The sequence below is a fragment of the Monomorium pharaonis genome, chromosome 5 (assembly GCF_013373865.1).
Source record: "Monomorium pharaonis isolate MP-MQ-018 chromosome 5, ASM1337386v2, whole genome shotgun sequence".
In the NCBI taxonomy this organism is placed as follows: domain Eukaryota; kingdom Metazoa; phylum Arthropoda; class Insecta; order Hymenoptera; family Formicidae; genus Monomorium; species Monomorium pharaonis.
The window spans coordinates 17,633,028-17,650,525 of NC_050471.1; the positions used below are offsets into that span (position 1 = coordinate 17,633,028).

Below are 17,498 nucleotides of genomic sequence, written 5' to 3' on the forward strand. Positions count from 1 at the left end.
ACATAAGAGATTACAGCCCCTGTTAAGAGACATATTTCGGCGTACTGAAAGCAGCGGAATGTCTGTGATTGGTTGCAGAGTTCGATACGCCCGATACGCGCGTATCGCAATACGCGCCATGGGACGTCACCCTCATTGCGTGCTTACGATGAGCGTTGGGGCATTCGGGATTAGTTTTTGGTCGCCTTTCTTTGATGGCCGGCTTGTATGTTATTGCTACGTCGTTTTTATTCTAGACAGCATTGCCGTAGTTTTAGTGCTGTTACGGCTAAAACACTCCATTGTAGATGGCCCTTAACGGTTATGTTAATTCATGTGTGAGGGGCTTTACGGAAGGTTACGGTTAGGGCCACCGCACAAACTCTTCCATAACGCGTTACGTTACGTTAAGTACTCCATACGAACTTAAGTTGTACTTAAAATTTAACTTAAATCAACGCACAAAGAAATCCTTAACGTAAGAACTTAAGAACTTACGTTAAAAGTTTCTTTGTGCGTTGATGTAAGTTTAATTTTAAGTACGAACTTAGATTAAGGGCCACCGCACAAGCTTTTTCGTAACACGTTACGTTACGTTAAGTGCTCCATAAATCTAAGTTCGTACTTAAAATTAAACTTACATCAACGCACAAAGAAACTTTTAACGTAAGTTCTTAAGTTTTTACGTTAAGGATTTCTTTGTGCGTTGATTTAAGTTAAATTTTAAGTACAACTTAGGTTCATATGGAGTACTTAACGTAACGTAACGCGTTATGGAAGAGTTTGTGCGGTGGCCCTTATGGAGCACTTAGGGTGACGTCCCATGGCGCGTATTGCGATACGCGCGTATCGGGCGTATCGAACTCTGCAACCAATCACAGACATTCCGCTGCTTTCAGTACGCCGAAATATGTCTCTTATGTCCCATGAAGCGGATTACGCGGAAGCGGAACGAGCGGATCACCAATCATGGGACTGTTTCAACGGAATTTTTGAAAAGGTTCTATTAGAACGATCCCGTGATTAGTGATCCGCTGATTCTGCTTCCGCGTAATCCGCTCCATGGGACATAAGAGCCACATTTCGGCGTATCGAACATACACACACACAAGCATGCGTGGCCATTTCTAACCTTTTCGTGCCCATAAGAAGTACACAAAAAGTGACAAGAAGGAGTACCACGCGTAGTACTCATAAATCTGAAGAGGTTATAGTAAAAAGAAGTAAATTATATACACCGCCCAGTGCACACGCCATGTAACATTATACGACTGTGCATATATATGTGTGCGATCCGCTCGATTATGAATTTCCGCGGATCGTCAACGTATCAAAAACGGCGGATCGTCTGTCATTGGTCGAAATTTAATACGCCCGATACGCGCGTATCGCAATACGCGCCATGGGACGTCACCCTTAACGTAACGTAACGTGTTACGAAAAAGCTTGTGCGGTGGCCCTTATGGTCGCCCAATCCGACGCGTCAAAACCTTACGTTATGGTTATGTCAATTCATGTGTGAGGGCCTTTAAAGGGCCATCTACAATGGAGTGTTTTAGCCGTAACAGCACTAAAACTACGGCAATGCTGTCTAGAATAAAAACGTAGCAATAACCTACAAGCCGGCCATCAAAGAAAGGCGACCAAAAACTAATCCCGAATGCCCCAACGCTCATCGTAAGCACGCAATGAATTGGCTCAATGTCTGCTGTAGGCTGTAAACAGTAAAGCAATACGAAATGGAGACATTTTCTACGACTACTGCTACGGCCTACGACTCTCCATTGTAGATGGCCCTTTATACCATGGCTGCATTCCGAGATAATTTACTGTCAGTACTGAAAATCTACAGTATATATAACGTAAACTATAGATTTTCAGTACTGACAGTGAATATCGGAACGCAGTCCATATACGATCAAATGAACCAAACGGACCAAGTGTTTACAGCGTGTAACGTCCCAGCGTCCGGAAAATTTTGTCCAAAAGTTTTCTCGCGAAACTTGTCCAGATGCATGCGCGCTGAGTTACCTTACTTAGTAATACGTTTCTATGGCTCATTCTTACTTTCGTTTAAGTCGTCATTAATAATAATAATTCAAATATTAAGCACTTAATCGTACTTTAAAATTACGTACATATATTATATATATCAAAATCATATATTACATATACGTATACTTTAAGTTATCTGGCATTATTTTAACTCTCTTATCGATACGAACGCATAGGCAACCGGATCGTTTAAACTTCTAAATTCTTACTCTCGTATTGCTTATGGGTTCGTCGAGGATTACCCAGACAGCACCAGATATCGTACGAATATTATACTCTCATACGTAATGTACTGTGATCATACCGAATATACGTAAAACATTCATATAACGTCTCAATAGAATGTCATTTTGATATATCCTCAAGATAAACTTAGAATATAGCGACTGAACTTCGCAACTCCTACTGAATATACTGAGATTATATCTAATATACTCAAAACATCCGTAAAATATCCTATGATATATCTCATGTATATCTATCACATATTTCCAAAATATCCGCGTAATATCGAAAGTGAATCATGTCAACGCTATCTATGATCTGTAACGTTACGCATTTTCGTCTGCCGTGTGATGCAGACACGTGGTGAAGTGTAGGGTGTGAACGTGCGAACACGAACTCACGGACAACGTGGTTTTCTCAGGAATTACGCCCAGATAACTCTGGTATGTACATAAGATATAATATAGTAACGTAAACTATAATAATATATATATATTGTATATATACATATATTATTTAGGTTATAACCTACAATTATCTGAGCATAATTTCCCAAAGCACCCCAGCGTATTCAACAGATATTACGCTTCATTTTTTGCGATAGCTTCCTGATGTGCGAAATGATTAATTCCTCTTCTTATTTCTTCTTGCTAATTCTGTATGTTTAATTCCTTGTTTCTTATTCCTCTCATTATGCATGAGCCCATATAATGTGAACATACTGTAGACATATTGTGAATATACTGAAGATATACTTTAGACATACGTATAACATTCTTAAGATATATTCGGTATATTCTCATAAACTGCCAGCGAAATTCTATGGGATAAGGCAACGCGGACATAGTACGTTATGAGTATATACTCGCCATATCACAGACGTATCTCTAATATTATACGAATATTGCAATATACTTTCGCAATATCCTATTATCGTTCTCATAATCTACATGTGCTGTCTGGGTAATTAACTGTAAGATAAATAAGAACCGGATATTTGTAAAGGCCCTTGCACGTGCACTGTCGGATGATTAAAGAAATGATATCTCGTCAACTGAATCCTCAAAGATTCAAACGGAACGGTTCTAAAACAAAATCTGCTATTATCAACACGACGGCGACAGGATGTCGCGCCTAAAGAAATACAATACGAAATTAATCCGCGTAATATCCGGACTGCGTGTCGGAAGATCAGGTGAACCATAGCTAGGCATTTAACATAAACAGTTCGTAAGATATATCCATTTCACGTTGGCGACGAGATGTCGCGCCCAAGAAATAATTAAGATTAATAAACCGGCGAGATATTTGGTAGTGAAAGCGATCCTAGCCGAAAAGTATCCCGGATCAAATGATCGACGAAATCCTAGACGAGATATCTCCGATAAACATCCGCACACGTGCAAACGGTCTCACGCGCCTTATCAGCGACCCCCGAAACTCGGTTCCCGCCAAGCCGCCGAATCACTCCCACTCTTACCGACTCTTGCGCTTCGCGCGTGTTCCCTACTCCGGAGCGCTAGCGGCCGCTGAGCGCAGCGCCGATTTTGCTCGATCCCTTTGTCCGCGCCCTATTTAAATCCGCGCACAGACGCCGGATCATTCATTCATTTCATTCATTTCACTCAGTATTTTTTCGACACTCGTTCAGTACCAATTCAGCGATTAAGTCAGTCATTAGTTCTCGGTCACGCGTCACTCTTCAATCTTCAAGTTATCTGCAACCTCTCTCGTACTTCGCGATCAACTCATTATTAATTAAGTTAACCAGTGCGTGCTCCGACAGACTGCTATCACCAACATATCTCTGCGACCATCTTCAACTGTCAAACCACATCAATCATTTAATTATTAGTGGACCAAACTATTGCTTCAAACCATATTATAACTCGTGAGTACTAATTAATTATTGTTTACTATCGCTCCCTAGAATATTTTCTGAAATTGAACTGTGCCATATTATAAAGAATCCTTTCGATAAGGATTAATTGTCGGCTTCATTTTCCAAATAATTATAAACAACTCCTCTAGGTACAACCCTCTCCCCTCCCTTGTGCCGCGATGAATTCCACAACACCTAAAGTGAGTAGACTCAGTGATTAAAACAATCGTCGGTGAAATTAGAAAAGCCGGTATATTCGTGCTCAACGAAACTGTAGATTCCGCTAGCGAGCGTTCCATCGCTTGCCAGCGATATAAGAACAAAACCGTAGATTCCGCTAGCGAGCGTTCTATCGCTTGCCAGCGATATAAGAACAAAACCGTAGATTCCGCTAGCGAGCGTTCTATCGCTTGCCAGCGATATAAGTTAGTTAATCATTCACAAGCACGAATATACTCGACGGCCCTAATTTCCCTTGACGCAGAAAGATGCTTAACTAAGCGTTCACTCGCTTAACCAAGCGTTTATTTGTAGACCATCAAGAAAAATCGCCACCGCGCTGGGAAAAGGAAAAGAGCAAAAATCCTCAAGGCTCAACAAAAAGCCCTAGAGCGGGCTTTCGAGGAGATTGAGAATTTCGTGGGCTACCCGCTGGAACACACCCCCCTTCCTCCTCCAGTCACAGACGCTCCGCCAGGAAGAGCAATCTCTTCCTTTGATCTGTTCCAAGAAGACACCGTCCCTTTGGAAAACTATAACCAGTTAACGTCTAACGCGCCCGAAATAATCACGCTTAGCGATTCCGATCACGATTCTCCGGAGTTGGAACCTTTAGATCCAACTGCGGAATACCATAGCGATGCAGTAGCGCAGATTATTATATTTCCGCCAGAGAATTAAATAATACATGTAATAATCCTATACGTTGTTTTATTAATAAATATATACATATATATATATATCCAGATTCATTAATCTTAACTACATCAAGGTCATACTAACCAAATCCTACAAGGTTTTCCATCGGCAACAAGCTCTCGCCATACCCGGGTAGAGTTCGTGTAAGCGGGCTGCCCGAAATTTGAAAGGAGAGCTCCCGCGTCGGTCAGGCGACCGAGGCGTCGCGACGCACACATTGAGAAGAAATATCCCTAGACCCGGACGTTACAAGCGTGCTAAAATCTTTTGATACGCGTATCAACTTGGTCTGGGGCTCTATTCTTGAATTCATTCGCAAGAGAAACGTATGCGCAAATACTCGCTCTAACAGAAAGTTGTAAGTTTATTGGTTAATAGCCATACGATAGCCAATAAATTTCCAACTTTTCTGTAAGATCAGAATTTGCGAATACGTTTCTCTTGCGAATAAATTCAAGAATAGAGCCCCTATTCTTGAATTCATTTGCAAGAGAAACGTATGCGCAAATACCGGCTCTAACAGAAAAGTTGCAAGTTTATTGGTTAAAAGTCATACGATAGCCAATAAATTTCCAACTTTTCTGTAAGAACAGAATTTGCGAATACGTTTCTCTTGCGAATGAATTCAAGAATCGAGCCCCAGGGGCCCATCAAGTACTCGTTGTAAACTAGGCTTATGAATACCAGCCTATGATAAGTATTGTTCGTTTTGTCTGTTCTGGGTCTACTCGGAGCAAACCCAAGCAGACCAACTCTAATAGGTTGGCGTCATCGGAATCAACCTATTAGAGTGCGTTGGTCTGCTTGGGTTTGCTCCGAGTAGACCCAAAACAGACAAAACGAACAAGGCTATAATCTCGCCGTGATTGGTGATCCGCTCGTTTCGCTTCCGCGTAATCCGCTCCATGGGACTCCACCCTGAGACTTGCGAGTTCTCGCTTACTGATTACTCCTTGCCTAAAATGAGGAAGATGTAAACAAGTAAAAGTGATGCCGAAGTATATGCTAAAAATTATATGATATAAAATACGTATTTTACGATACATGTGTTTTTTGTCTGTTTTATAAAATAAGTGAGAAGATTTTTACATATGTATGTTCTTTTTTGTTTCCTTTTTGCAATGGTACAAGTGTCATGGAATTTACTTAACCTAATCTAATTTTGTCGTTCAATGTAACCTAATCTCTATTTATTCTAATTTTAAAACAATTTTGACAATATACTTGACTGATCGTATTGTGTTTACGAAGATTGAAAAGTAAGGATGGAATCGACGTCTAGCAAGGTAGAGTATCATCGTGATTTATTGGTTCTTGTTTTTGACTCTTGTTGCATTATGTGTACTTACTATACATAAAAATCGTAAATAAAAAAAAAAAAAATTTATGAATGAATAATATATAAGAATTGGTTATTTAAGGTAATTTTAAAAGACATTATTACACTATTGACTTGTTCTTTTTCGCTGTACTGTTGCACAGGTGCAACAGGTTAGAGTAAAACAAATATATTTTTTCTCATTTTAACTTATTGCACCAGTGCAGCAGTGCAGTGAAAAAGAACAGATTTAATATTACAATATATTACACTAAAATGTAAAGACAAAAGATAAAAGTATGATATAATATTGGTTCTTAAAATTATCTTAAGTGATAAATTTTGACATATTATTTATTAATAAATATTTTTTTACTTTTTAACAATTTATTGGAATTTATGAAAAGCTGTTGGTTATTTATTTATTTTTTAATATAAGAATATTACCTTCCCTGTAAATTAGAATTAAAAACTGCTTGGTGCTGTATATTCCATGGGTGCATTCCGATATTCACTGCCAGTACTGACAACGTGATGTCATAAAGCAGTGTTGGCGATGCGTTCCATAATTGCTTATAACATTTGCTTTCTTTGCCCTATAACGGAACGACAATCACAGTACTGCACTGCGAATGCCTTACCTTGCCAACCGCAGTAACGAAAGCAGGAAGTGACGACAAAATCTATGACGTCACATGCTTTCACAAGTTCATCGAAAGTTTACTGCAGCGCACTTTGGAACGTACTCACAGCACTGTCAGTACTGGCAGTGAATATCGGAATGCACCCATGAAATATACAGCACCAAGTAGTTTTTGATTCTAATTTACACACTTTAAAACTCTAGATTTGACACTAAATTTGACTATTATATTTGCTTATTCTCACTATTTTAATTACCAGGACATATTTCTAAATTTTTTAATAATGTATCAATACCAATCAAAAGTAAAAAAAATGCAAAGTAATTATAATAAAACCCCAAAAATATCAGTGGGGTGAGCAACTTGTTACAAATCTGAAGTGTGACCAGGGAGGGTTAATAATTAAAGCTGTGTAGAATTATGTATAACAATTGAATTTTTTGGAATGATTATAGAATGAACAGACCACCAATCAGGAAGATTCAGATTCCTCGGAAATGGATGAGATAGAACCTAGATTGAAGTATGTGAGAATACGCAATGATTTGGAACATATCCTGCAAAATGATGCAGCTAGTTGCATTGCTATACATCCAAAGGTGAGAATTATCTACACAGACCATAGAATTTTAAGTTTAAAGTTAATTAAATAGTTTGATTTTGAAAGGATACAAATAAAATAAAAATACTATGAAGAATACTATGAAAATTTAAACAAATTAAAAAATAATAGAAGAAAGGCTCCAAATTTGGAACATTACTTTGTTTTTAGACTATATTTCTTAAATAACAATTAGAAAAACACTTTTGAAAATATGAATTCAAATTAGAATGTATCTTCTATCAAATGATATAGTAATTTTTATAATACCGTTTTATATTTTTTAAATATAATTATTAATGTTTTTGTGACACATGACAGAAAGGGCATCTGATGAAATAGACGCCTAATTTGGAACCTGTATACAATCGAAATATTAATGTTATAATTTATTGATTTATACATCTTACCTAAATTACATAGTTTAATAGACTCTGTTATTCCGTTTTAGGTTTGCCATTTTTTAATAGGCTTTTTTCGACTTGTCTATTGTTTCTCGTGAAATCTCGTCTTAAAACATTTTTCAGCTTATTATACATTTAGGTTATACATTAAAGTTACAACCATGGTCTAGCTATACTACGGTTATGGCGCAGTAACAGTTGTCATTACTAGATCCCTGATCTTATGAAATATTCTAATTTATGCACACGCGGCAACTTTGTTATTTAAAACTGCATTACAAAATATTAATAAATATAAAAAAGAAAAATAAAACAGTTTTAGGAAACTACAAACATGTGAAATGATAATGTTATTGATAATACACTATTGTTTAAACCATGCAATTTGCAAGAAAATTGCGCAAATAAAATTTGCTTTTGACAAATTTGTTTTTAGCAGATTTCACATAGAGAAAGGCATGAATGTATGAAGTATAGCTTTTTATTTCTTTAATTAACCAAGCAGATCATGTTTTATTGGTATTCATATGTAATGTTTAGTTTCTGAGAAATAAGGGAGTTTCAATTTAGGAAACTGTTCCAAATTTGGTGTCTCCTCTAATTTTGGAAATTATAGAAAGATGATTTCTTAATCCTTTGAAGCACATATTTTCTTTACATAAAAATTTCTTAAATCTCTGCATACAAGGTTTTTTTGGGTGCTTATTACGAATATAGAATCAGATTAAAATTTTTTTTTTAATTTAAAATAGTGGGTTTTACATGAGCAAAAAAATGCAAAAATTGAGTCCAGACACTTCAAATATGGTATGTCAGATTTTCTGCTGATAAATTTGCAATAAAAATTGAAAATTAGAAATAAATAGATCCCAAATAGTATAAATCTAACAATTTTCTTATAATTTTAATAAGGTATATTGAATTTACCATGTTAAATTTTAATATTTTTTTATATTTAAGATTAGCAACTAAAGAATTTCCGAACACCAAATTTGATGTAAATATATATCCAAACAAAATTACCTTTTTAAAAAAAGGTAAAAAAAGGCGTCAAGTGTGTGTGTGCGCTTCTAAGAAAAAAACTACTATATTAGGTAAGTTGTCTTATTATTCTATTTTATTGTTTTATTATCTTATTGTCTTCTGTACAAAATAATTGATATAAAGTAAATGCGCCAACTATGCGTCAACCTTGAAACGGAAAAAGATAGACCAAGTACATAAACGCGTGCTTTCAAAAATAAATTTAAGATCAATACAATTAGTCAAGTATATTAAAAAAAATATTAAATAATTAAATGATTAAAATCAATCAACGGGATTATAGTGAAGCAAAAACTTGGCATGCCCGGTTCGCATTTTTTCTATATTTCCAAGATTCTATGTTATTGATATCAATAAATACACAAAAATGCGATTAATGTGGCTTGGGTATTGTTTTACTTTCTATCAGTTTCTGCTTTATTATCTGTTATTATTTATAACATTTCCATTTTTTAAATAATTTTTTAATAGATTTTATAAAATTTTTTTAAGTTTTTTTTTCAAATATACTTGGCTAATTGTATTGATCTCGTATTATTTTTGAATGCGTTTGTGTATTTGATATATTTTTTTTATCTTTGTAAAGTTTTTAATAGGTTATTTTTCATTATTTCATTTGTACAAATAATTTCCATATTGTATAACATTGGTGGATCACTGCGTTTCAACGAGCTGGGCATGCCAAGTTTTTGCTTCACTATAATCCCGTTGATTGATTTTAATCATTTAATTATTTAATATTTTTTTAAATATACTTGACTAATTGTATTGATCTTAAATTTATTTTTGAAAGCACGCGTTTATGTACTTGGTCTATCTTTTTTCCGTTTCAAGGTTGACGCATAGTTGGCGCATTTACTTTATATCAATTATTTTGTAGAGAAGACAATAAGATAATAAAACAATAAAATAGAATAATAAGACAACTTACCTAATATAGTAGTTTTTTTCTTAGAGGCGCACACACACACTTGGCGCCTTTTTTTCCCTTTTTTAAAAAGGTAATTTTGTTTGGATATCACATCGCATTTTGTAGTATTAAACATCTTATTTAGATAGTATGTATATTTTTGCAATAAAACATTATTATGAGAGATTGATTGATTGATTGATTGTATTTATTATGCCCGAGCATGGCTGTAGGGCAAAGGAGTATAATCAGAAATATAATTTTGACAATAATCAACACTGAATGTTATAATAAACTTATAATCTAATCTAAGCTAATAAAATAAAATAAGCAAACGCAAGCTCCAAACTGATAAATGAAACAGTTACAAGTATTATAATAAGCATCTACGTTGTACAGTTAGCAGATTCCAACAATCTGAACGCCAATATAGATAGTGTTAGCTACAATTTGACATAACTAATAGTACATGGTCAAATGGCATACAAGTAAAGTAAAAAAGTATAATCAGCATAAGTATAAACTAGGAATACAGAGTGGCAAAGAGAGCAGACTTAGCAAGTGAAAACGCAAAAACAATAGTTTATAGTATAGCTTCATTTACAAAGTAGGTATGAGACCTGGACTGCAAGCAACATAAAAAGTAGAGCATAGCACAGATGCACGCAGTACAAGTGTGGTAAGACAAGCAGGGAACTTCAAGCAGTGAAGCACTAGTAAAGCTAGTATAGACAATTCAGTAACTAACTGATAAAGTAAGGTCAAATCTAGCTTGGCCACGAAGTAATCAGCAAGCAGATTGCAGGTATAAGTAAAGTAAGCACTAAGTAGCAGCTCAAGCAAACTCAGAAGCGATCAAGAACGACCGAAGAAGATCCTTGAAAGTAGCCAAGGAGGGTGCCGAAGTAATATGATTAGGAAGGGAATGCCAGAAATAAATAGAAGATAGCCTGAAGGAGTTTTTGTAAGTAGCAGTTCTATGGGAAGGAATGTGGAAGGTCTGTGACGAAGAATGCAAAGAACGCTCGGATCTTTTTAATGTTGGGTCAGGGGGGTAAAAAGTTCATATAGATAAGAAGGAGAAGTCATGTAAAGAATACGATAGATTTGACATCCAAGAAAATACAACCTTCTGTTCTCCATCGAAACCCATCCCAGACGACGCCTGAACGGTGTGATATGCTTATCACGCCGAAGATTAAAAATAAATCTAACAGCAGTTCACCAGCCTTTGCAGCTTGACATTGAGCTCACCGCTCAGCCTATGATACACCAGACTACAATAATCAATGTGAGGCAAAATTAGAGTAACGACAAGCTTGATTCTGAGCTTCTCAGAGAGCGAGTTCTTATTAAATTTGAGCTTATAAAGGGCACGATGCACGCACTGAGAGACATGCAAGACATGCCTTTTCCATGAGAGGTCAGACATCAGCGTGATCCCAAGATTACGCACCTCACTTACAAAGGGTAATGACGTCTGGCCCACAGTAATCGGCGGCAAGCGGGAAACGTCAATGCTGGAAGCATAAGCCCGGCTGGAAAAGATAATGACCTTGGATTTTTTAAGGTTGAGCCTTAAACCATTTGCTCCAGCGTATTCAAATATGGCATGTACATCTTGAGAAATCAATCTCAAACCCTGAAGAATTTCTGCTGGCGGACAAGACAAATAAATCTGTAGATCATCGGCAAACAGCATATGTTTTGAATTCGACAAGGCATCACTAATGTCATTGATGAAAAGGGAGAATAAAAGCGGGTCTAGCACAGATCCCTGAGGAACACCCAAAGATGTAGAAAGCCAACCCGAACAGCCCCCCTCATCGTCAACAACAGCCTGCGAACGACCAGTCAGGTAATGAAAAAACCAGCACAATACTACATCAGAAAACCCAAGACTCTTAAGCTTCACAAGCAGCCGTAAATGCGGAACAGTATCGAATGCTTTGCTAAAATCGAAGAGAATCATAATCGTGGCAAGTCTATCATCAATTCCCTCTCTAATGTCATCACAGACACGCAAAAGAGCTGACTGGGTGCTGTAGCCAGAGCGGTAAGCAGATTGTCTGGGATCGAGAAGATCACGCTCATCCAAATAAGTCATGATTTGTTCAGCGACTACTCTTTCAAGTACTTTAGACAACTCAGGCAGATTTGCGATCGGTTGAGTGTCAGATGGAGACAAGGGAGTGCGAATCTTAGACAAAGGCCGAATCAGAGCGCGCTTCCAGATAGACGGAAACGAAGCAGACTCAAGAGAGCTGTTAAATAGCGTCACAAGCCACGACGACACACAAGGCTAAGCGATTCGCAGAATATAAAGAGGAATCCCATCCGAACCTGAGGCATAAGAATGAAAGGGTCTGGCTGCTATCAGATCGAAAATCATCTGAGGTGATACCGAAGAAAAATTAAACTCAGGACGATGTAGTGTACGAGCAAGACCTGAAATAGTCGAACTAAAAGCAGCGAGGTTAATCGGTATCCCACCGGAGACAGAGGCATAATACGAGTTCAATTGATCAGGTAGGTAGAAACGTAGAGGAGAAACAAGAACCGATTTAACAAGCCCAAGACGAGCTAGCTCTCTCCAAAGCTTAGCAGGTTCCACAATATCACTCAATGTAGCCAGAAGAAATTCACTCTTGGCACGCCTAATATCCGCATTGAGCTTACTTCTGAACAGTCTAAATCTGGCATAACCCAGAAGACTATTCGCACGCCTGGCCTGCTTATATAACAGGTTGCGGTCTCGCAAGCGACCTTTAAGCTCAGTAGAGAGCCATCGCGCTGGAGGTTTCCTGACAATAAATTTCCTCGCAGGAGCAAAAATATCCAGAGCTTCCCGGAGAGTACAAGAAAGTAAGTCGCTAGACTGCTGCACATCGACTGCGTCTGACAGGACACCAGAATTAGTGTGAGCATTAATCACCCTGGCATCGAGGAATTCATGAAAGTCCGCAATAATGATTCCTCTATAGCAGCGACGATAAACAGAACGCTCTCTGTCTGTCTCCACATTAAACGAGAGAGAAAGCTCCAGAAGATCATGTCCCGCAATAAACGGATTTGAGGATTTAGAATAAGATTTGATCTTGTCAGGATCATCAACAATGAAAACATCCAGCCATGAGTCCGAGGTAGCCGTATGATGAGTAGTCTCTGAGCGGATAATCTGCAACGAATGAGCAAGCATAAGTTTCTTCAGGTGATTAGCTTTGAAGCTATTATTTAACAAGTCACAGTTTAAATCTCTTCCAATAATTATGTTATTGTATAGATGAGAAACACTGGAAAGTTTCTCTACAAATTTATTAAGGAGGTGTCTCTTCGGTCTTCTATAAACTGAAGCAAACAGAATCGACACACCATCTGGTAGACGAATGTCAATGATCAAATATTCGACTTCATCAATAAGATCACTTTCAGACACAGCAACAACAGCGGCTCTGAGTGAGTTGTGGACATAGCAGGCCACACCACCGCCCACACGTTCAACACGATCATTTCTAATAAAAAAATAATCATTTAAGGTAACAAGATCATCAGATACTCCTGCATAGAGCCAAAATTTTCAGATATAGATATCACATGATGGAAGTGCGCACAAAAATGCAGCCTCACAAAATCCATATGTCCACGCAATGAATTTGCATTGAATTGAGCAATACGATTATGTTTGGACACTAATTCCGAATTACCTAGTATGACAGATGACGGTGAAGAAACAGAAGGAGAAACAGAAAGAGAGAGAGAGAGAGAGAGAGAGAGAGAGGGAGGAAGGGAGGGAGGGAGGGAGGGAGGGAGGGAGGGAGGGAGGGAGGGAGGGAGGGAGGGAGGGAGGGAGGGAGGGAGGGAGGGAGGGAGGGAGGGAGGGGGGAGACGAAGTAAGGAAGAATATCAGAAACAACAAAATAGAAAATAACATTGCTGATAATGTGTATGTTATATTTTTATATGTACGTATGTACATATAAGGATGTATGTATCTACATATATATGTTGTGTATTTTCTCTCTCTCTTTCTCTTTTCGGTTTTTCTTTTTTCTATCATTTAGTGTATCAATTTTTTTTTGTATTTTTCTCTCTTTTTTTCTTATTATCTACATTATTTACATGTTATCTACATTACATATTATCTACATTATCTACATTTATTTACATGTGTATATGACTTACTTTTTTTATATGACTTATTTTTATTTTTAATTCTTAATTTTTCTTAACTATTTTAATTTTTTTCTCTATTTCTCTTTCCTCTCTCCTTACCTACTCTTTCTTTCTGTTATCTATTCTTTTGAATTTTTGATGAATAATAACACAGTCCCACAAAAAAGTACCTTGCGCCTTGTACTAGACTAGATTCTCAGCTTTTGATCTACTTTTGACCTACAAAAATTTTGACCTACTAAAAACGAATCTGATGTCAGTTTTACTCCACCACATCTCAGTTTTTTCTAACTTTAAAAACGCATTAAAAACCATAAAACCAGAGATTTCTGACTTTTGTTTCTACAAACATTAAACTTTGTGATTTAGTATATTTTAACTAACCATTTCTAATCTTAGGACCCTCCAATAAATGCTCTGTGACCTGATGACCTCCCAAATAGCAAAAATATTTATAAAATATTTATAAGAAGGAAAAATATTTATAATAAATATTTTGTACATATTTTTATGTCCGAGTTTGTCAGGTATAAAAAAAATTATGATAAACATTTATGAAAATATTTAAATAAATTATTATCAAAGAATATAAAAAATATTTCAAGTTTATATACCATAAATATTTTTCAGCACGTTTTAAAAATATATTCTATATATTGTTGATAATAATTTTTGTATTGCATACACCACGCGTCCGCACACAATCATACCACCTAACCAAGTCCAATAATTTTTGTATCATTTCTAAATGGTTTATGAAAATAATTATATAATCTTTAAAAAATTTTTTGAAAATGAATTTGTAAAATATTTATAAATATTTATGATAATATTTTGTGCTATCTGGGCTATTATTAGCAAATCCTCATTATTCCATAACTCCGAGGATTTGATGCAAACGATGAGAAAATTTCTAACATGGTACTTTACCTTTGACATTACAAACTTAATAGCTGCATGAATTTTTAGGTGTCCAATTACATATTTCATAACTTGTCCAAAACTCCATAACCCTATAATCCCGTATTCAACAGCAAACCTTAAAACCCTATAATTTCCTGAATTTTTCAACTTTGTATGTTTAGAACATAACTTATGATTGCCTGTGTTTGCGTACTCTTTTATCGTCGAATGACCTAATGAAGTGGATTCCTTTTACTCTTTTTACCTTTCACAATTTTTTTTTCTCTTTAACATCCAACAGAAGTCAGCCATTATATTCTCGTCTCACCTGCCTTGATAACGACATTCTATTTCTATGATGTTTTCATGCAATCGATTTCTGTATTTTACTGTAATCTCCAAGATTTTGTGGGAAGTAATCGAGGTGTGAATGAAGAAAGTTTAGCTTGAGGTTTATTAAACACATGCATTTAACACTTAATGCATAGAAGTTTTTCACCATATCAGCTACTAAGTTTCTAAGAAAGATGTATTGGACATCTAAGAGTTCATACAGCTGTTTTTCTTAAAAAAATTGCTATTTTTTTGTTTTATTAAAATTAATACTTTTATGGGAAATTAAAGTTTAGATTTATATTTTAAGAAAAAAATTATTTATAAACTTCTCATAAAAGGAAAACTGTTTTTGTTATATGTGCGTCAAAAATGATTTTTTTCGTGTCGTTTTTGTGGGTAAAGTCACTGATTTCAGCATTTTAACATTATTGCACAGTTTTTATTCTGTAACAGATCGCATGAATCATGACAAAAAATATTCCAGCATGACTTTCAGCAAGTTTGATTATCTTAGCACTCGTATGCGTGTCATGCGAGAGAACGAGCGAGCGAGCACATTTGTATAAATTAGTAACATTAATAATAATGTTAAAAGTGATTGTATTTATTTATTACATAAATGTGCTCGTACTTATTTATTACTTTTTTTTATGTTTTAATTAAATAATAAAAAATACATTACTTCGTAAATGCAATTGTTTTATTATTGCCTTTATTTTTTATTTGATTAAATTTATTATCAAATAATTTATGTAAATGCTCGAAAAACTATAAGTACATATATTAATATCTATTTTTAAAATTTCTTTATAAAAAGATAAAAACATACACAAATATTTAAAATATTGTACAAAAGTAATGAATTAAATAGAAGGCTGTTTACTACGTCTTGATTCTTACTACCTCCTATTTAATTTATTATTTATTTTTTAAAATTACATTGTATTTAAATTCTTTTATTTTACGCTTATTTTATAAAATATTAGGTTTATATCTCACTTTTTATGTAAAATTTTATGTATATTATATATTAAAAAAAATTTTATATTATAATATTAAGTGTACAACTTTGCTTCCGCTATTTTCTAATAGATGGCTGTAGCAGTAAGTGGTGGTCGAAATAAATAGATCATCGTTGACATCATACAATAAGCTTAAGCATTTGTAAACATAACACCATCGAAATATTAGTCGATTTATGTCTACATCATAAAGTTATTCTCGATTGAAAATGTCAGCTTACGAGCCAAATTCTCGTCATTTGCGAGAGGTTTTAATTTTTTGCTTCAATATGAAGAAATCTGCGGCTGAGACTTATCGAATGCTCTCAAATACGTATGATGAGGCCGCTATTAGTGAAAGAACATGCCGGGAGTGGTTTCAACGCTTCAAGAACGGTAATTTTGACGTCGAAGACCGGCATGGCGGTGAAAGAGAGAAGGTGTTCGAAGATGCAGAATTGGAGGCATTACTTGATCAAGACTCGTATCAAACGCAAGAAGAATTGGCAGGATCATTGGGAGTGACTTAACAAGCCATTTCAAAACGTCTAAAAGTCATGGGAATGATTCAGTAGCAAGAAAATTGGGTGCCATACGAGTTGAAGCCGAGAGATGTTGAACGGCGTTTGTTTGCTTGTGAATAGCTGCTTGCAAAGATGGAAGGGATTTCTGCATCGTATTGTGACTAGGGACGAAAAATGGATCCATTACGATAATCCCAAACGCAGAAAATCATAAGGACTTTTCGGCCATGCTTCCACGTCGACGGCCAAACCGAATATTTACGGTTTCAAGATCATGCTCTGTATTTGGTGGGACCAGCTCGGCGTAGTGTATTATGAATTACTAAAACCGACTGAAACAATCACAGGCGATCGGTATCGAAAGCAACTGATGCGTTTGAGCCGAGCACTGAAAGACAAACGGCCGCAATACAACGATAGACATGATAAAATGATTTTGCAGCATGACAATGCTCGAGTCCATGTCGCAAAGCCCGTCAAAACATACTTGGAAATGTTGAAATGGGAAGTCCTACTCCACCCGTCGTATTCTCCGGACATTGCTCCCTCTGACTATCACTTGTTTCCATCAATGACATGGT

At 35.9% G+C, this 17,498-nt stretch overlaps 1 protein-coding gene and 1 long non-coding RNA gene across 6 annotated transcripts in view; both read left to right on the top strand.

Annotated features, from left to right (window-relative positions):
- Positions 1–4,101: 4,101 nt before the first annotated feature.
- On the top strand, positions 4,102–4,709 carry LOC118645900. The gene is made up of 3 exons (XR_004963545.1): positions 4,102–4,150; positions 4,291–4,341; positions 4,676–4,709. It is a non-coding gene; the product is annotated as an uncharacterized LOC118645900 (long non-coding RNA).
- A 1,121-nt stretch (positions 4,710–5,830) lies between these two features.
- Positions 5,831–17,498, top strand: part of LOC105833172 (vacuolar protein sorting-associated protein 41 homolog) — a 44,482-nt gene continuing 32,814 nt past the window's right edge. Inside the window, exons 1-2 of one of the 5 annotated variants that reach the window (XM_036287802.1) lie at positions 5,831–6,345; positions 7,477–7,620. In XM_036287802.1, the coding sequence (XP_036143695.1) occupies positions 6,325–6,345; positions 7,477–7,620 (165 nt within the window). In that variant the 5' untranslated portion in view covers positions 5,831–6,324. Of the gene's footprint in view, positions 6,346–7,476; positions 7,621–17,498 lie in introns of those variants that run through there. The other 4 variants (XM_036287800.1, XM_036287798.1, XM_036287799.1 and 1 more) reach the window with 4 other exon arrangements.